This window comes from Physeter macrocephalus, chromosome 2 (assembly GCF_002837175.3).
Source record: "Physeter macrocephalus isolate SW-GA chromosome 2, ASM283717v5, whole genome shotgun sequence".
Lineage (NCBI taxonomy): Eukaryota > Metazoa > Chordata > Mammalia > Artiodactyla > Physeteridae > Physeter > Physeter macrocephalus.
Window position 1 is genome coordinate 82790403 of NC_041215.1, and position 20624 is coordinate 82811026.

The following is a 20624-nucleotide window of genomic DNA, read 5'->3' on the forward strand; positions in this document are numbered from 1 at the left end:
GAAGTTTTAACTCCTATGGAACAGCCTCGGCTGATAGAGGCTGGAGGCTGGTGGGTAATTCTGAGGTGCAGCTTATACAAGACTTTTCAGACAGTCCCTGCAGGATCAAGCCCGACTGACCACAGTGGTGACCAACAAGGGAATGTGTCTTTACAAGAGCTTCCCTCCTTCCCCATTTCACTGTCCCAGTCTCCCACTCCTATTCCTGATGTTACCTCCAAAACTAGACTATGTGCATGCAAGCCCTTGTCTCTGGCTCTGCTTTGGGAGAGAGGATGGGAACTCATCCTGGTTTTCATAATAAACCAATTCACATACACCTGGGAAGGTCAATATTTCCATGTAATACATCCCCAACTTAAATGACAACTACTTCTTAATTCTTCCGTTAGAGAAGGAATAGTTAGAGAAGGAATACAGTGTTTGTGGAAAAGCCTCGAAACAGGAGGTGTGGGTTCCAGCTTAGCCACTAATTAGTTATGTGGCCCAAACTACACTATTTAACCTTTTCAAGCTTAGTACCTGATCTACAAAATAAAGGAGATGAATTGGATTACATCATTTCTAACATCCCTTCCAATTCCACAACTGTATCTCTGTGAAATAAAAGCAACTGGGGGACAGTTTGTAGTAGCTGCTTTCCCCCTCATTAACCCTAGGAATTGTTTTGCCTAAAAATATGGCAATACTTTAATGTAACTTTAGACAGGCAAGTGAATCAGCCTCCTGAAGGTCTAGATTAGAGAATGAGCAGCTATTCAGAAACTCAAAAACACAATAAGGCTGACAAAAAGAGACCAAGCCAGCTTCTCTGGAGTCAGCAAACATTAGCCAGGGCTGCAGCATTAAGATAAGAGCAGAGTAATGAGAAAACGAGTTGCAACCAACTTCCCTGACTGCATCCCAGCGTCACTCAGTGATTCGTCACATCCCTAACAGGGCTTAATGAATGGTCTCCTGCTGTTGACATTTTTTTCTCCCTTAGAACTTACTTGGAAACTTGGCTTGGGAAAATGCTTCTACTTTGAGAAAAGTAACACAAAACCTTGCAAGTGTCAGACACAGGAAATAAGAATATTAAAGGGATACAGGCTTCCATAAATAACCAATTCAGGAGCATCAATTCAGAAAAAGATGGAACAGCATGATAGTTAAGTCAAAATGAGGGCCACAAAACATGCAAAATAAATAGCCTATAAAGAAAATGAGGTTGTAGATGCCACCATTTATAAGACATACAAGACATTTATAAGATATAAGACATTCATAAGACAGATAACATAGGTACTATTATCTCCATTTTACACATGAAGAAGAGAGGCTCAGAGAGGTAAATAATTTGTCTGATGACATACAGCTATGTAGTGGCAGAGCTAGGATTTTTTACTTTTAAAATATATTTTTAAAATTAATTAAATTTATATTTATAAAAGTAATACTTACGGCAGTTAACAAATCAAACAGTACTAAAAAGCATATAATGAAATAAAGCAGTGTTTTTCATATTGCTGCCTTGTTGCCCTTTGACTGTATTTCTCAATGCTTTCATTTGATTTTTATTTTGGCCATGATGTTTTTAATTTGCAAGAGCTCTTTCTTCTTCTACAGTTTGCTCCTATTATTTTTTAAAGCATTCTGTTCTTATTTCATGGGGGCAATATTTTAGCTCTCTAAGGATATTAACAACAGTTTTGGGTTTTTGTTTTCTTCCTCTCCCTATTTTCTCTGAATTCCATTTATTTTCTGTTTGTTTTGGTCTCTGCGTTTCACATGCGAGACTTTCACAAAATGTTCTGTGATCCTTGCTATCTGCGTGTTAAGAGTACGGCATTAAAAGGCTAAGCAGGAGTTGTATGTGTGTGTCCCACACGCACACTGTATAGGACACATTTATACTAAAAATTATTCATTGTTTATCTGAAATTCAAATTTAACTGCACTTCTGTACTTCCATTTGCTGAATCTGAGAACCCTGGATGTGTGGCTTACAGATTCTGGCCTCTGGGTGACTGGGCTGTGGGCTTGGGGTTTCAATCCAGAGACCTGTTCCATTTGACTTCATCCCTTCTTCTGAGCTCTGCGTCTCATTCCCACCTTGAACTTTTCTCAGTCCAGAGCGCTTTCTTTCATTTCTCCAGAGAATAAACCTCTGCCCTTCTCCAGGGATAGAGGAAAGGGAGTTATCTGGCTAGGTTGGTGGAGGACTTGGTGGGCTCTGAATGTTCTGAAAACTGACTTTTTAGTAATTTCCTTGTCTTAAGCTGTGAGCGTCACATTCACTTTTCATGGTACTTTTTGTCTCTAAGCCCCAAGCAAGGCTCTGCAAGACAAACTGGCTTGCTTCTCAGAGTTGTCCTCCTACTTTCCACTCCACTCTGCCAGATCAGTTACATTCATCAGCTGGCCTTCCATTTTCCACAAATGGATTATCTCTTATCAGTTGTTTTGGGCCCTCTCTGGTTCTCTGATTTACGCCTTTTTGTTTTTGTTTTAAAATTTATTTGGTGCCATTTTAGTGGAGTTTCAGAAGGGAGAGGACATAGACACTTGGGCTCAATACACCAGGTTTAACTAGAATGCCAGAACGAGACTTAAATCCAGACCAATATAATTCCAAAGTCTTTTACTCCTTGCACTATACTGTGTCATAACCCATTCACTAGAGACCAGCAATAAACACCTGTGGCACAGATGATCAGTTGTCTACTCAAATATCTCTCTTCCCTTTCTTTCTTAGTAATAGAACTCCTAGAATTTAGCAGGGCATATAATTACCCAAAATGAAGCCTTCCTTTCCTAACCTCCCTTCAACCTAGGGATGGCCAAGTGACTAAATTCTGACCAATGAAATGAAAGTGGAATTGTTATGTGAAGCTTCCAGAAAACTCTCTTAAAAGATAACTTGCATCACCTTTGGCCCCTTTCTTTTTTGTCCCTTCCTTCCTTCTGATAACTGGGATGTGGACATTTTGCTTGGAAAATGAGCAGCTATCTTGGACTCAGGTGGAAACCATGTGTTTGAAGGTGGCAGCGCAGAAAGATAAAGTAGCCTGGGTCCCTGATGACTTAATGTAGCTACTCTGCCAACTGCAGATTGCTAATCTCCAGATTTCTTTTATGTGACAAAGAAGTAAGCTACTGTTATTTTGGGTTTCCTGTCCCTTACAATTGAATCTAATTCTAACTGATGCAATGCCAAGTACCATAAAATTCAAAGGGAGTGACATAGGCTTCCTGGAAAAGGTGGTAGAAGATAGTTCAGCCAGATGGGGAAGTGGAGCAACAGGATTCCATGTAGGAACGGTGAGATGATTGGGGAACTAGGACCACTGCATAAGGTGTTTTCACAGGGTAACATGCAGTTAACTAACAAAAAGGATTATTTTTTTCTGAAAAATGAAAAACAAAGGGTAACATTAGACCTGTCTGGTTGGAGTACGAATCATGTTGGAGAGAAGTGGAAGATAAGGATGAAAAATAGTTGGGGGCAGATATGGAGGGAGAACCTTGAAATGCAAAACAAGTTTAGAGGTTGCTTTGAAAGCAATGAAGCCACTGAAGGCTTTTAAGATGGGCGTTGGAGATGCAGGTCTAGAATGTGAGGTAGTGTTAGAGTAAAGAATTTCAGGGTCTTCTCTATGCCTCTATAGAGGTAATATGGCACTGAGGCCAGGGGAGTGAATCTGAGTAGAGTAGAGAAAGAAGAACATGGGTTCAGGAACTCATACGTAGAAGCAAGGAGAAAAGAAACCTATAAGGGATCCAGAAAAGGAGAGAGGAAGGCAGGTGGATGCTGCGGAAGAAAAGAGAGTAGAAATTGACAATGAGAAATCAGTAAACCTGTAGATGTCTCAAAGAAGCTAGAAAATATCAGAAATGAGTAAAGGACTTCGAATTTGGGGACAAGGAAGTCTCTGGTGACCTCTGAAAGTACAACGCTGGTAGAATGTGAAGGTGGATGCTGGTCTCCAAAGTGTAAGTGGGTGTTAGGAAAATAAAGGTACTCATGTGCTCCATTTATTTTAAAAGGTGGGCAGTAAAAGAAAGGTAAATTGAAAAGCAATTAAAGACCAAGGGGTCAGGTCAAAGAATTTTTTAAGGAAGGGAAGTTGTTTGGTCTTTAAGATCAGAGAAAACTGCATATCAGTGAAGGAAGAGATAACCAGGCTGTCAAAAGAGGTGGTACCCGAGGGAGCGGGTCTCACAGGAAACGAGCGGGATGGAATCGCCAGCTCAGATGGAGGCCTGAGCTTTGGGAAAAGGAGGACGGCTCTTCTGAGAAAGAGAGCTAGAGGAGAGGCAAGGAATGAAGGCTTGGCTTTCTGGTCATCCTTTCAGCAACAAATCTTTTTCATTAGCATCATCAATGCCATAGAGATCTAACCGGAAATCATAGTCTAAAACAGCAATCTTAGCCAGTCTCTAAAATAAAAATGGCCATCACTTAGTTTCAGCCAAGAGTCCCACACAAGGCTCATAAAACAGAAGAAAGATATAAATCTCGTGATTGTAGCCCTGATTGTCTTGTTTTATAGACACTACACTAATGAAGTTCTCTTAGATGAGGGGAAAACAACAACAACAAAAAGTTTAGGTCATTTACACATTGATATCAGTGCTAGAATAACAGGCAATCCCCAATATGGACCTGAAAATTAATTACAGCTTGAAACTTTAGATATCCATTTGTCAAATAGATCAAATGCCAATACCTACTCAAAGTACAGCGTGAGGTCTGTTGCCAGTATTGACTGCTTCAAAAGCTGCATAAGGTCACTGTATTCCTTGGAGGACAAATTAGCAAAGATGTTGTGACCCTGGAACGAGAAAGTACAAAGTCACAAAAGACAACATTAAATCTGAGCCTGGTGACTACATGTTTTTCCTACATTTTTTTTTAAAAAAAGGTCTAGAAACATGATAAAATCATTTTCTAAAAAGCGTAATGACATTTTGTGCAACTACAAACAGATTCCCTGGCAAACATAGCAAAGCTAGGAGTACAATCATTGTTGAGGAGGACCACCAAGGGACACTTTATTATGCTTAGTCTTGAAGACAAAATTGAAGAGTGTTTGAACTCATCTTCCTCAGGCTACGTTTGTGCCAACAACTCCATTTAACTGCCCACGTCCTGTGGAATTACAGAGTGGAAAAGCTGACAAAACGTTCAGGAATCTTTCTGACCCCGATATATCAATACATCCTAGTCTCACTAGTAAAGACTTAAGTTGGCCTTTTGGAAGTATTTACTCTGGCAACAAATGACTTCAAGGAAGAGAAGAAACATTAGACCAGTGGTACAAATGGGGGTGATCTTGGCAATGGGCACTTCTAGCAATGTCTAGAGACATTTTCTTGTCACACTGAGGAACGGTGCTACTGGGATCTACTGGAGAGGCCAGGGATGCTGCTAAACATCCTACAGTGCACCCTACAGACCCTACAACAAAGACTTACTTGGCCCAACGTGACAATCCTGTTGAAGTTGAGAAACGCTGTGTTAAGCTGTGAAGATACGTCTGGATGGAGTGTGTGAAATTCAGGACAGTGAATAATTACTGAGTAGCTAGAATGTATAAGATACTGCTCTTGGCATGGGAGGGCTCTAAAGATGCCTTTGGCCTTGAACAACCTGCAAGTACACCTGTGTCTCCATACCTTTGAAAAGCACACCTTTTTCCATCCAAATTTGTTTTAGCCACACTAGACAGTTCCACAGTGTTTTTAGTAAAGTGTGAAAAAATCCTTCTTTAAATGACTGACAATTCACTTAACTTGCTTTGAAAGTTAAGACTTTTCATTTGTCAGGTTTTCTTAGCATGAGATATGAACTCATAAATAGGTGGTCTGGGAACTGGACCAGTTTTAAACCTAGTGTTGAGAGCCAGAAGATGGTGCAGGAGGAAGGCAGTGAAATGACTGCCTGAGAATATTTTCCAATGAGAGGTAAATTAATTCTTCCAGGGAACCAGAATATCAATTGGTAAATTACTACCTACCAGGCACCAGATGATAATCTGCTTCCTTGAGTTAATTTATCTCATTGGGGGAACCCACCACTCCTTAGAGACTAAAGTATATTGGTCCCACCTGGGACCAGGTCCAGTATTAATAATAATTTTCAAATGAACTCTTCCAGACCCTTAATTCAGCCATCAGGAAGAAGACTAAAGCAATGCCACACCATAATTCTGTCCAGCTTTCTTTGCCTCAGCCTTGCCCCATGGATCGATCACAGGCTGGTGTACTGGGGCCTGGGAAAAAGTGGTTGGGAGCTCTGGAAAAGTGGTCATCTGGATCCAGCCACACATCTAGCATCTCCCAGGGAAAGAAACAGAGCTATTAGGAACCAGTTACAGTAAAACCTAATGTGAAGTCCAGGAGAAAGTTGGTCTGAATTTGAGGATCTTGATTATTTTGAGAGTGCGTTTTACTACTTTTAAAGGACATAAAGTAACTTAACACAATTTATAGCTAAGAGAGTGACAAAGCCAGCCAGGTCAGCTTTAATAATAATAATAATAAAAGTTAATTTGCAATCCAATCAGTGTATTGCTTATATGTAAATTGGCCTTCTACAGTGTCTCAAGGGTATGGTCTCTAAAATAGATAAGTCTCCCTAAAATACTACTTCTACTTCTTGTTTAGGGAGTAATGGTATTGATGGAAAAAAAAAAATGTAGAGGAAGAAAGGACTGGAGCAACTTTCTTCAGGCTATCTAACCTCTCTGTGCCTCTGCATTATTTGGAAAGTGGGGTGGTGATGACATCTGCATTTTTGCCTTTCTGATGGGCAGGATGGGACGGGGCGGGGGGAGCGTCAGGGCAGAGCCTGAACACCGCTGCTTGGTTCCATTACTGTTATCCTGCGTTCTTCAAAGAGAACCCCCGGAGTAAAGTGCAGCCGATGTATTTTGTTTGTATGAAGACAAAGTCTGAGTTAGTGGGGTTTGTTTTCCCAGAGAAGCAAATGACCTTCTGAGAAAACCCTGACCTCCTGTATATAATCTGTTATTACAAAGGTGAGAATGTCTGGCCTCAGGGGTGTAAACCCATCATATTACCAGTACAGAAAAGATAGTCTGACCCCAGTTTCCTCCTGTTTCTACTTCCCTCTGCCACAGCACGCAGCTAAAACATGGCCTTCATAGGAAAATTCCAGAGCCACACATGCTGGGATACTGGTTTCTGTCAGAGTTACTGAGAGCCTAACCCTTGGTGTTTCATTCCCAACTGCAAATACATCTCCCCCAGCAGGTTTGTCTTCTGCAGTTGCACTCAGGTTCCGGAGTGCTGACTCTCCTTTATGGGGTCGAAGAAGGCTTTCATGATATTGCAAAAGACACTCTTTCTCAAGATAGGCTGGAGGAAAAAAACCTCCATATTTAATGATGCTATTCCAGCAAAGCAGGGCCTTAATGATGATAATAATAATAATTAATGGCACAGCTAGAGAACTGACAAATAATGGGGAACAGATGATCCCTTCCTGGCCTCAAAAAAAAGTCTGTACGCCTGCAGAAAATTAAGCAGATCCTTTCTTGGCAATTTCAAACTCAGACGCCGCAGCCAGAGTCAGTTAGCGGTTTTACTTTTTCTCCATGGAGAGCTAAAAGTGTAAAAGACCAACTATTTCTAACTCCTGCAATGCCACATGAAGCAAAATAAGGCATATGGCTGCAGCCCTGGGTCTCAAGTCTAGTTGCAGTTCTCACTTTCAAATCGGTCCCACCAGCAATTTTAAGTTCTCTTATCTTTTATAGGTTTCTCAATTATGCGAATAAAGTGTAACTTTCTCACCCTGTTTCTGCTTCTACCATCTTTTTAAATGGATTTCACAAAATGGAGATGTTGGGCCGCTCACTACTTGGATCTGTTAGTGGGCTTCTGTATTGTTAAGAAAGGTAAGGCCATGCTCTGGTGACAAGCTGTGGCAGTCTGCTCTGCTAAGTGAATCTGAAAAGCCTCCTAACCAATAATAAAACCCAAGTGAATCAGCTCAGGACGAATTTGAACAAGGTCCTTGGTCAGGCATCTGAAAGAATTTTTAAAAAGCCACAAAGAAAAGGTCCAATAGTGCCAATTCTCTGTATCTTCCTGTGGCACTGCAAAGAAAGAGAAGTAGGAAACATCATTTCATTGGTTTTCTTTCAAGGGGAGAAGCAGAATGTTAGGTCTGTACCTCGCTTTGAAGGATCATCACTGCGTGGTTGAAATGGTGATGCTCTAAGGTAGCAGAAGTTCCATAGAGTTGGGCCAGGGCAGAGCCGCTCCTGAAAGAGGACAGATGTGTGAGTGACCAAGGCCCTTCACCCGTCAACGATCCCCCGACGCTGGCTCTTTGGATCAACGTGTTTCTCCTGCTTCCGCAAAGGACCGTGAGCAGATACATTCTCAGGTAACCACCTGTGTAGTTCACGTATGTATTAAGTAAACGTTTTGGGAATCTTCTCTGTGTTAGGCTAGATGCTGTGGATGATACGACCATGAAAAAGACACAGCCCACGCTGCTAAGAAATTTACAGACTAGTAAGGGAGATGAGATGTGGTCCTAAGGGAAAAGAATGCACAGAGCACATAATATAAATACCACAGAAAATGTTCCAGGTCCAGTCAAAGCGCTTTGGATGATCTGAGGACAAGAGGCATAATTCCTGACTTTGGGGATCAGGATAGGCTTCATGAGCTAAACCTTATAAAGCTTCTGAGTGTCCAGAACGAATGTCATATACCAAATGTATTTGCGGCTCCATGGGAAAAGACCTTGTGAATATTATGTAGAACCCATTTAATCTGCTTTACATGTAAGGTTGACAAGCTTCTACTATGGTTTTTCCAACCTACAGTCACACTATGATATCTCAATGTTGAACTCCAGAAAGTTCCCTGGATTTGGAGTCAGAACTCAGCTCTCGGTAATAGTTTCGGGTCATTACTTGGTTGCTTTAAGCATCAGTTTCTTTGTCTCTAAAATTATGATAATACTCTCTACCTCACTTGTTATTTAGGAGCATACAATAAAATACTTGTAAGTGCCTATCATAGTGCCTGCCATGTAGTAGATTGTAGTCTATACTAATTATTAATCAACAATTAAAACACACATATATTTCCATTTTAAATAAATAAAATGTTAATTGATACTTGAAAGGATAATTTTGAATTATCTGTATATTTTGCTTATGTAGAACAACCCGTTCCTCAACAATGTCAGTTTGGCAAGTGCTCATTTAAAATGTTCCAGTGTGTTCATTTCCAATTCTCCTGAAGTAGCCTTTAGAGCATCTTAAGAGTTGAGAGACATTCCAAGAATCCTATGGTTTAAAGGACAGTCATGGGATGGCAGCCGAGGACCCATGAAGGTCCTTGTGTTCCTTCTTGCTAATTGCAGAGAGTGTGGACATTGAAAGGGCAATTTGGCCTTAACCTGGAAATGCCAGAGATTGCCCGATCACAGTCTGCCCTTTTAGTGAGAGGAGCAAAGACTGCATGTAACGCCACGTGAGGGATTTCAGTCATAAGGTGCCCTCTAGCTCCAGCATGAGGCGGCCCAAGATCATGGCCGGTTTGGGAGTGCGGGGGACCTGTGATCTCTGGAAAGACTCAGAGCTGACCACATGTTGAAATAAAACAGCAGGGTTCGGGGTTATTAGGAATGGGGTTAGTAAGCAGGGTACTAGACTTTAATCAGGTGGTGTTATTTCTTTAAATCTTGCCTTAATCTATATCATTTAATATGTGAAAATTTGTTAGGCTAATCTTAGCATTAAGTGATTAATATTTAATGTTAGTCACTATTTTTCTAACATAGAGTTCATTTTTGTGAAAATACATTTTTCAAAATGCACACTGTACTGTGTCGTAGCTATATTTGTCTTGGCTTTTGAAATTCTAGGATGTTTTATATGCATGTCAAATCCAAATGCTTGGCATGGAGTAGGTGCTTAAAAAATATTAGTTGTTTGGCTAATAAGGTTGTGGTGGTATGTGTAGAGATTATAGTTCAAACTGAAGGTTGACCATAATAAGTGTGTTAACATTTTAAAATAATGTTATTAATAATAATAGCTCTCATGAGAAGTACCTGTCATGAACTAGGCAACATATTAACACCTTAATATATTACTTCATCTAGTCCTGACAACAACCATGAAATAGGTATTATTTTCTCATTTTACAGATAAGGAAACCAAGGCTCAGAGAAGTTATGCTACTTCTCCAAGGTCACGAAGCTAGTAAGTACCAGTTCCAGACTGGAAGCCAAATTGTGAAGCTTTTTCTCATTACATAATGAGAAAGATAATTATAACTTTTACATTTCTGATATTCAGTTCTCCATTTTTGCCAAGCTAGTTGTCATCAATGAAAGAAGGTTTCAAAATTTAATTCAGAATTCTTCTAGTATAACTGCTAACCACAGGCTCAGATTCCTGTGATTTGTTTCTATTAACTAGCCATGCCAGATGTGCCCCAGTTACTGGTGTGAATCCTGATACAAGAGAGTCATTGATGTAAAGTAGGGTCAAGATGCAAAATATCATCTCTTCCTTTATCAGGTTGGTTTAGCAGACCTTACAAAGTTAAATCAGCTACATGATAACAAGTCACGAAATATTTTCTTTTTTCAGGATGAGTAGGATGTATCCTCCTTTAACCAGGGGACACCTTGTAACAAAAACACTGGTGCCTCCTATGCTGTGCTCTCCTCTCCCCCAGATCCACATGGATTCTGAACTGCTGCATTTCATCAGAGGGCTCTCAGGGTGTTTATGCAAATGCATCTGATGGCCCACGGTTTGAGCATCTTTATCCTCACATTCTCTTTGTTCCTTTTAGTAATTCCATCTTACATTGTCCCCACCCTCACACAATACTGATTTAATCACAAATATGTAGATTTTGCAACAGAACCAGACTAATGCTATGAAGAGACTGTGATTGATTGATTGATTGATTCATTCATTCACCTAATAAGGATGGATGACTACTGCAATGCGGGGCTGTGGGCATGTGGGATACAAAGATAAAGAAGACATGGCTCTTACCCTCAGGAAGCTCACAGTCCCCTGTAACTGCGCAGGAGACTTTCTCTGTCCAGACTTGCACTTACGATGTCACCTTTCTGCAAGCAAGGTGCCATCTTAGCGTTCACAGGATGGAGCATGATACTAACTCTACTTTTTTTGTCTAGAATGAAATCATCTAAGGAAGAATGCTTCCAATTCCATATGGTTCCTTTATTTACATTACTAGGTTTGGTCTCTGTCAGATTTTCTAAGACTGCAAGACATCCTGGTGCTTTCTCTCTCAGTCCGAGGCTCGCTGAGAATGCACCTACACCTGCCATTACTCATGCACATGCTGTGAACCTCCTAGGACCGCAAGAGTGAAGTCCATGGTCAGAAAACTTGATAAAAGTGGCAAAAATTAAAATCTATCTGTTAGGATAAACTTTATCAAAATGTATTCTACAGAAAACTAGTTCTTTGGAATGTTAAATGGCATTACAGGCAGAAATAAAAAGGGTCCCATGGTTAAATATGTTCAGGAAATGCTGGGTTTAAAAAGTTAAACTGTTTCTTTATTATAGGATTTCTCCGTGGCATCAATATGTGAAAATATGCACCGTGATTCTGCAGGAAGGGGACGTAATATGCAGTATTGACCAATCTTACTTGATCATAAAACCATTTTTAAAAAAGAGAACATGTCTTTCATGTAACGTACTTTATGTAAAGGCATACTGTCATTTTTCATGTAAAATGTGAAAAAAAAAACCCTCAAATCAATCACACGTGGAAAAAAATTGACTTTAGCACCACACCTCATTTTAATTGTCTGTGGTAAGTAAATCCATCATATCAGTAGCCCCGGGGCACAAGCACTGTAATTGTGAAAATATTACAGATACATGTAGGGTATGTGGAGATGGGGAGAGAAGGAGAGCAGAAGAGAATCCAGATCCCTTAAGCACAGGAAGATTTATACCTGTGATCTTTCATGATGCTCATTATTGATTAGGTCATCCCAACATACTGAAGTTTTTAATTTTTGGATAGGCAGCACACTGAGGAGAAACTTATTAAAAAGAAAAGTCAACGTGAAAATTTTGTCCCCCATAGGCATCCAGCACTTCGCACAGGCACCAAAAATAAGCGTGTAAAAGGAACCTGCGTAGCTATGAACTATGTACCTTCATAACTTCCCTAGATATGCATATTCATTGAAAAAGAGACAATGGAAGTGTGCTGCCATGGCTTTCAGAAAAGACAGGAAACTTTCAGAAGGAAAACTGTGAAAGGTAATTAGGAAATTGAGAATTGTTGGGAGGTGGCAAGGAATGGGATTAGGCTGTCACGGCAGATTAATGCGCCCCCGTATTTCACTTCTGGGACCTGGCTGAAAGCGACAAGATGGGTTTTCATTCCCAAGAAATGAGTATAAGAGACTATGCTAGAAATGAATAGAAGAAGTCTCCTAGGAGAATATACTACAAAGCTGCTCGGTACTGATATTTAATCATCAGGGGCAGCTGTAATAGGGAGGGCGCTGAGTGGGAAACGCTGTCCCCGGAGAAAACAGGAGAGCCGTGTTAAGAGTAATTTCAAAGCACTGTGGGATCGCTGCCCTGTCTACCTATCGATCATTCACTGCACGCACTCCAATACTTTAAAATTAAGCATAAAGCATGAAAATGCAAGGGTTCACTTATCAGAAAGGCTAAGAGAATAAATCATACTGTGCTGTAACTAAAATCACAACTTTTTATTGTAGAGGCATTTTGCATTTTATATAGTAATTTGTCCCTTGCTAAATGTCTCTTGTTTCTTTATAGCCTTATATAGGAAAAAAGGTAGCATATGCTTTGCCACATAATAATTGGTGCATTTAATTCCCATTTCCAAATCACTTGAAAGGTTGGAGTTAGACTGAGTACTTTAAGGAAAGGGACTCTTATACTTCCCACACAATGCCTAGCACAGTGCTTCACACTTAGAGAGCACTCAATTAATGGGGAGTAAATAAGGAAATAAGGATATAGATTTCTTTCTAGGGATTTTCCTAAACAATGGCACACTTGCTGAATAAATCTTATTCTAATCAATAAAAAGGTCGTTCCTTCATCATGATGTAAAAAGGTCTCTTTCAGCATTTATTGAAAAAAATTTTAACTGAGGTTGCATGGTGGTGGCCTTTGGTGTTCTAAGTTCAAAAGTGACTCTGTCAGTTAAGAGGCAGGGCTGATGGACATCCCATGAGCTGGTAACTTGTGTACAAGATCGATCATTGTGAGGAAACACGTCAAGACCATCTTGGAACAGGTAGATTTGATCATGTGGTATGAGGATGCAAAAAAAATTTTGAATTCTGGCATCAGAGACTTAATATCTATCTCATATGTGTGAAATCTGTTCATTATAATACAAGTCACTTGAAATTTGGGGACCTCAGTTTCCAATTTCTAAAAATTAAGGCACTGAGAAATATGACTACCAAGGTCTAGTTGTGTTCTATGATTTTTTTGGCTCCACATCTTGATTTTTTGGATGTCAAAATATATCTTAGTTTTCCAGAGTTCACATATATGGCAAGTCAGCCAATAAACTGGAAGCTCAAAGGGCTAAAATAAATATCACAAAGTCATGAGAGAGAGTAGAATAAAGTGGTTAAAGAATGGTTTTTGGAGTCAGATAGCCCAGGTCCAAACACCACTCTGCCACATGCTGGATGTATGAATTTGGGCAAGTCACTTACTTTCCTGAGGCCCAGTTCCCTCTGTAAAATGGAGACAAAAATATCTACATACAAGGATGCTGATGTGCACTTGAGATAGTAAACAACAAATAAACTCTAGTTCTTCTTATTGTCTCAGGGACCATTCATTGAAAAGAAGAGAAATGAATTAGAACCAGCTTCACTAAAAAACAAAAATAAAACAAAACAAAAACCCATTGACTAAATGATGCCAGGAGCTCTGAGTAAGGCCCACTGTCACAGGTATGGCCGGGTCTCTTGGAACCAGGAGTAGAGATATGGAAAACCAGGGATCAAGTCTGCTTTTTCTCTAGGATAGTATAATCTCTGCTTCTCTCTGAACATTGGCTTTCTTCTTCTCTCCTCTCTGCAGATTTGCTTTCTTGTTTCTTTTATCCACTTGGGACGTGGTCATCACAGCTTTCCCCAAATGGCAGCCTCAGCTTCCAAGTCTATGTGCAGCTTAGACCTCAACAGCTAACTGAGTCAATATCATGGTAATCCAAGTCCAAATTCCTGGGAGATAAAATATGATTAGCTGGGTTTGGATTAGATGTGTATGTACTCTTGGTCCAAAGAGCTAAGAGGTCAACTAGCAAGGAGGGCTGGCTCTCTCAGTGTGACACAGAGGCTGTCTCCAGGCTGGGGGCTGTTGTTATCTGGGTACATATATTGTGCACTTGACTCTTAAAAGAACCCACAAGGTGCTCACTCTTGTTTTATAGATAGAATCTTTGTGCATAAGTGGCAGAATGGTAGGTGGCTGGAGGGAGGCTGCTCGAGGAAGACACAGTGACAATGATGCCATTGGCCTCAGAGAGAGGTATCCTAAAACAATGATAGCAATGAAATGCAGGCACAGGGGCTCAAACCTAAAACATCGTCAGACCCTATAATCAAAGTGTGCACAGTTTACCATTCAGTAGGCCCCAGGGACACTATTGTTTTTAGTACAGCATCAAACCGATGTGTGTAAAAACTGTGTTTTATAATAATCTTATGAAAGGTTGCACTTGTTGAAGAAATCAGGAAACTTTGTTGAAAAGCAATATTAAAATAGTTAAAACGTCATCCATTCAGGCATTTGTCATTCATTCATTCACTCAGCAAACATTCCTTGTGGGTTCATCATGCTCCTGGTACTTACTCACGGGGACTCAAGAAAAGGGGAGACACACCGGTAAATCAGCAACTAACATGGTGTGAGATGCACACTTTTGAAAAAGCATAGCCAGGGCATGATGTGGGCACAGAAAATTGACAAGGGGCAGGGGAACTGCCCACTGGGAGCAGAGAGAAGGGAACTAGCCGGACCGCATAGAGCACTTTAAGTAGCCCCTTGTGTCTGGAACCTGGATGCCCGGGTGGGGGTGGGATGACAAGGAGTGACTGCTGGGCCAGAGGAATGGGCAGGAGCCTGATTGAAAAGGGCCTTAAGGGCTAAACTAAGGAATCTGAACATTATCCTGAAAGTTACAAGGGCCAGTGAACATCTTTTAAGCAGGGGAGTGATCTGATCAGCTCTGAATTATAAAGAGCATTCTGGAGTGCCAAGGGGGAAAGACTGGAGGAGAAGAGTTAGGCTGTTGGTTGTAGCAATCCAGGAGGGATGCAAAAGAAGCAGTGGTTACTTTAAGAATGCAGAGATGTCGACTTTGGGGGGCGCTAAGGAGGGAATCTGGGTGACTTGCGGATTTCTGGTGGTGCCATTCACTGGGATAGAGAATAAGAGAAAAAGGGAGAGACTGGGATTGGGGTGACTGTGGGACTTCAAACAGGAGGTGCTCCTCAAGCAGCTGGAATAAGTGTGTGGAGATAAGCAGAGAATTATGGTCCAAAGGTTGTGGGCTTGGGGCTGAGCAGCAGGTGGGTGGGGGTCTAGCGAGAAGGATAAAGCGTGGAGGAGAAGAGCAGGAGAGAACACGTCCAGCGAAGCCTGGGGCACGAGGAGAGAGGCCTTGAAGCAAATTGAGGAGAAAGACTAGAAAGGTGGGTGGAAGGTGTTCCTCTCCCAGACAAAGGAAGAGAGAGAGCTCTAGGAAGGAGGAGGAGCTCTAGTGGCAAAATGTGTCTCATGGCAAGAAGGGTCAAGAAAGAAGGACAGTAAGAGTGTCCAGCCGCTTTGGGACAAGGGGTTGTTCATTGGTGGCACTACTGAGGGCCGCTCCCCTGGTGGGCAGAACTGGAAGCCATGTGGGAGGGAAGTGAAGACAAGGAACAGACAACTTTCCAAGAAGATTGGCTGGAAAGGAAAGAAGAGAAATAGAGCAGAAGCTCGAGGGAGAAGCGGGATGGAGGTGGGGTTTTTCAAGATGGGGGACAACTGTTCATATTGTTAGGATGCTGAGAGCCAGTAGACGGGGGAAGGAAGATACAGGGTAGAGAAAGGAAGATTGATGGAGCAAGGTCCCGGAGGAGGGAGGGAGAAGGCATCCAAGGCCGAGGTGGAAGGATTAGCCTCACGTATGAGGAAGGACAGCCCTTTCACTGAGATAGGAGGGAAGGAGGAAAGGATGGGGCCAGACAGATAAGTTTGTTCGTGGCAGGGGAGGAAATTGAGGGAGTTCTCGATTGATGGCCTCAATTTTCTCACTGAAGGAGGAAGCAAGGTGATCTGCTGAGTGGCGCGGGGGAGGGGGGTAGAACGGGAGGTGGTTCAGGAAGAAAGAACATTTGGTAGCTATAACTGCTGACAACAGTGGGGGACGGAACTGGCTAGGGACCCAGAAAGACTGGTGGGGAGTACTGAGCACTGAGCCGAGTTGGGAGAATATATATTGGGTATACCCTAAACTCACAACTGTGACACTTTCTCCCAAAGCCTTTAAAAGTCTAGACAGAAGAGCAAGAAATTAAATTGCTGGATTGAGCCAGGGCTGAGTTTTTGCAGAGTGACTGTCACAGAAAGGTAAGAGGGTCAAGAAATTATAGGACATGGAAAAGAGCAGTTTGACGTGATGGGCTACTGCGTTCAAGGCAGATAGAGGGACACAAAATCAATGTTCATCTGCAAGATCAGGAGCAAATAGAAGGGCCCAGGACCCCAAGGCTTCAGTAGGTAGGTGTTTTGGGGAACAAAACAAGTGACGAGCTGAAAGGTACCTGTTGACACACAGTGGGATGCTGGGGTTTCAGATTATAGAGGCAGACCTGCTCTGCAGGCTTGGAAATTGGTCATCTGACAGCTGATCTTACCTCTTTGTTGAAGCCTTCCTTAGTCCCTCCATCCTCAAACGTTTTTCTCTAGCCTCTGAAGTCTCATATCACTTTGTTTGCAGACAGGTAGTAAAAAGCACATTAAACTGTAACCTCAATATGAGAGCCAGGAGACCTGGGTTTTGGTCTTATCTCCAGCACCCGTAAGTTCTGTGGCCTTGGCCACATTGTGAGCCACCAAGCAATGGCTATCTGGACCAGTCCTACTTGCTTAGGGACAGATTATTTTGTCCATGAGCATTACGTGCTTCACATCACCTGTATTGGTGGAATTCCTTTGTTTGTTTCCCACCGTTCTGTAGGATGAGGCCTGGCAGGACCAGGGACCCTCTGCCTTCTGTGTCACTTTATTTCACTGCGGTTTCTACATACCCAACATCAAAAGAACCTCGAAGAAATTCTATTGAGGAAGGAAGAGATCTTTTGCTTCATAAAATTTCCACTTTTATTTTAATAGTCTCAAAACCAGCTTGCAAGAGTAGCAAATCCAAGAAACTTATAATGCCATGAAGGCAGACATTCTGGGAGAAAAAAAAATAGACCCTTTAAAATCTGAGCTTTGTTATCTGACTGAGGTCAGCAGAGACAGACCAAATCAACAAGCATGACATGAAGGGCAAATTTGCAATTAAAAGAAGAATAAGGAATTATAAAGATGGATGAGCCCTGTTGACACACGCACCCAGGCCTGCGTGGCCTTGGCCTGGGATGCCAGAAATTAATGCTTTACTCTTTAGCACTCGTCACCTTTGGCTCTGAACAAAAAGGCAAATGCATTAAAATAACAACAATTAGAACACTTACTTAGCTTGGAAGGCATTGTTGGTTCCCCTGTGGTCGAGGTCATGACACAGGCATCCCACAATCACCGCTAAAATTTCCACCTCCGTCAGAATCTCTTGAAACCCGGCAGTCTGGGAAGATGGGAAAACGGCAACAGTCACTGCTCAGGGCAGGCAGGATGGATAAGGCTCGTCTGCTGAGCAGCCATCAGCTCTGTTTTCATACCCACGTCATTCAAGGGAATGATTAACTGCCACCCCTTCGACCAGTGAGTTGGGTGGTCAGTTGCACAGCCCAGGGTCCCCAAGGTGATGAATTAGCTTCACTGGCTGGCACACCAGGACAGAGTTCAGACTATTTTGTTCCCTCTTTGGAGAAGAGGCTGTGCTGTCCAGATACAGTGACAGTTTGGCAAAGGCCCAGAGCAAAATGTGTTTTGTGATTCGACATTTCAAAATGATGAGCGTCTAGGGGTAGGGGGGAGAAGGGGCTGTGAATTTAGAACTGAATGCTATATCCACCAGATGCCATTCAAATGAAAGCAGGCAAAAGAAAACCCCCCTTTAAAACATATATGTATATATTAAAAGAAGCAACTTAGAAGTACTCAAACTGTTACATGATGATATTTTAGCAGTTATCTTGTAAAAATCTTAATTCATATTAGCTTGGAGGACAGATTACATTTATACGGATAGCAAGGCAGTGAGTGTCTTGAAAACTAGAATTTGGCAGGGGATTAGGCAACCCAGAATGAGGATCAGGTGGAGTATCCATTACATGGAATTCTTTTTCTATTACCCTCTGGTAGCTTGCTCGTGAAATGCACAGGTGTGGTGTAATATCTTTGGGGAGCAGTGTGATGTAATTATATAATCAGGAGCCAAAATGGTTCTCTGGTTCCTGCTGTCCTTTCATTAGTTTAGAAGAGAAAGTGAACTTATGGAAAAGCAGGTTTATGTATTTTCTTGATCTAAGGACTTTATGTCTCCCACTTTTACTTTGTAAGTCTCCCATTTCATTACTTATTAAAATCTTTGTCAGAGGGCAGGAGGAAGGGAAAGGTAGAGTTCAAATTGCTTCCCTTTGCACACGTGTTTTTTCTCCACATCTAACATCACTAGCTAGTATCCTAAGACACTTCTCTTACAGCAATGAACACTTTGTTTTTTAGTTAATTATGTTTTTATTGCAGAAATAACTGAATAATAAAGTTTCTGTGTTGACAATTTTATTTTAAAAGATTGAGTTGGGTCCACTGATACACTTAGAAATATGTATAATTTCATTTGCATAGCAAATGGGAATGTTAATAAATTATCTGGGGAGGATAAAGTAGCCCATATTGAAGCTGTGTGTGCCCTTCATTTTAAAATTTGGAGCTGGCTGTTGGCTTTAAGTTATTTTTTTTCTATTTAAGACATTAACTGTAATAGTTTTTAAAAATTCAAGTTGTAGTAAGAGACTTAGAACCGAAAACAATGGTCCCTCATCCTTCCCCTATCCTGATTCCCGAAGGCAACCACCTTCAGTTTTCTGTTTTATCTAATTTGGTAGGTATTTTCCTCCATATTTCTGTATAGTAGACACATATTATCAGCACTTGGTTATTCATCCTTCCTGTGTGCCCAACACTGTCCTAAGAGAATTACAACCAGTTAACTTACTTAGTTCTCATAACAGACCTGTGATGTAGGAATTTTATTATCCACCAGTTCAGATGAGGTAACTGAGGCACAAAGAAACTTACGTGCCCTGGGTCTCAGACAGTGCCTACCTGATTGTCACTCTAAATATTATTCGCTGCGGAGCCAGTTAGGTATCCAATTATTGTTTCCTTTGTTATGTAAATGTTTTCATTTCCTGGAGTTAAGATTTCTTTGAACATCTAAGTTGACTCACATCCTGGACAACTCTCCAGTCACACCTTTTATTAGATCCCTTCCCGTCCCAGGGATTCCCGGCTTTGGCCTGCTGCTGTTCTTTGGTCTGGATTCTCTGTCTGCTGTCAGTTTCCCCCTCCTGGGGCTGGTCTCTTATCTCCTGCATCCCACATCTCTCTCTTCCCTTGTTTTTCTCTCTCAGTTTGCAGGAACACATCTGCCAGTGGCTTCATGAGAAAGGGTGTTAATATTTCTTTTACACTGAGGAAGTTGATTTTTTTGAGGCTTTGCATGACTGAAATGTCTTTAATCTATTCTTCTACTCAATTGTTGGCTTGCCTAACAATTCTGGGTTGCAACATTTTCACTCAGAATTTCGAAGGACTGCTCTATTGTTTCCTAACTTCCAAAGTTGCTTTTGAGAAGTATAAATCATTCTTATTCCTAATCCTTTGAATGGTACTTGATTTTATCTCTTTTAGAATCCTCTCTCTATGCCTGGGGTTTGCCAGTTTCACAAAAATCTGCTTTGGTTTGGGACTTTTTTCCCTATCATTGCTTGATAAACCCTTTCAATCTGAAGGCTCATTGTCTTCAGTATAATGTTCTTGTAATCTTTTTTTTTTTTCCTTAATAATTTCTACTTCACTATTTTTTCTGTCCTATTTGAATGGCGCTCCAATTTGTTGGACATTGGACTTTTTGTATTGATTTCCTTATTTTCTTTTTCTTTTTTTTTAAACATCTTTATTGGAGTATAATTGCTTTACAATGGTGTGTTAGTTTCTGCTTTATAACAAAGTGCATCAGCTATATATATACATATATATCCCCATATCTCCTCCCTCTTGCGTCTCCCTCCCACCCGCCCTATCCCACCCCTCTAGGTGGTCACAAAGCACCGAGCTGATCTCCCTGTGCTATGCGGCTGCTTCCCACTAGCTATCTGTTTTACATTTGGTAGTGTATATATGTCCATGCCAC

General features: G+C 41.3%; 1 protein-coding gene and 1 long non-coding RNA gene across 2 annotated transcripts in view; one reads left to right on the plus strand and one right to left on the minus strand.

Moving 5' to 3' along the window:
- PDE11A (phosphodiesterase 11A) overlaps nucleotides 1–20624 on the minus strand; it is a 427170-nt gene that overhangs the window by 56552 nt on the left and 349994 nt on the right. The window contains exons 13-15 of the mRNA XM_024122161.1: nucleotides 17779–17888; nucleotides 8186–8276; nucleotides 4717–4817 (exon numbers count right to left, since the gene is read on the minus strand). Coding sequence (XP_023977929.1) covers nucleotides 4717–4817; nucleotides 8186–8276; nucleotides 17779–17888 — 302 coding nt within the window. The remainder of the gene's footprint in view (nucleotides 1–4716; nucleotides 4818–8185; nucleotides 8277–17778; nucleotides 17889–20624) is intronic.
- LOC129392583 (uncharacterized) lies at nucleotides 8333–11662 on the plus strand. Its single transcript, XR_008618767.1, has 4 exons — nucleotides 8333–8401; nucleotides 8850–8918; nucleotides 10184–10238; nucleotides 11594–11662. It is a non-coding gene; the product is annotated as an uncharacterized lncRNA (long non-coding RNA).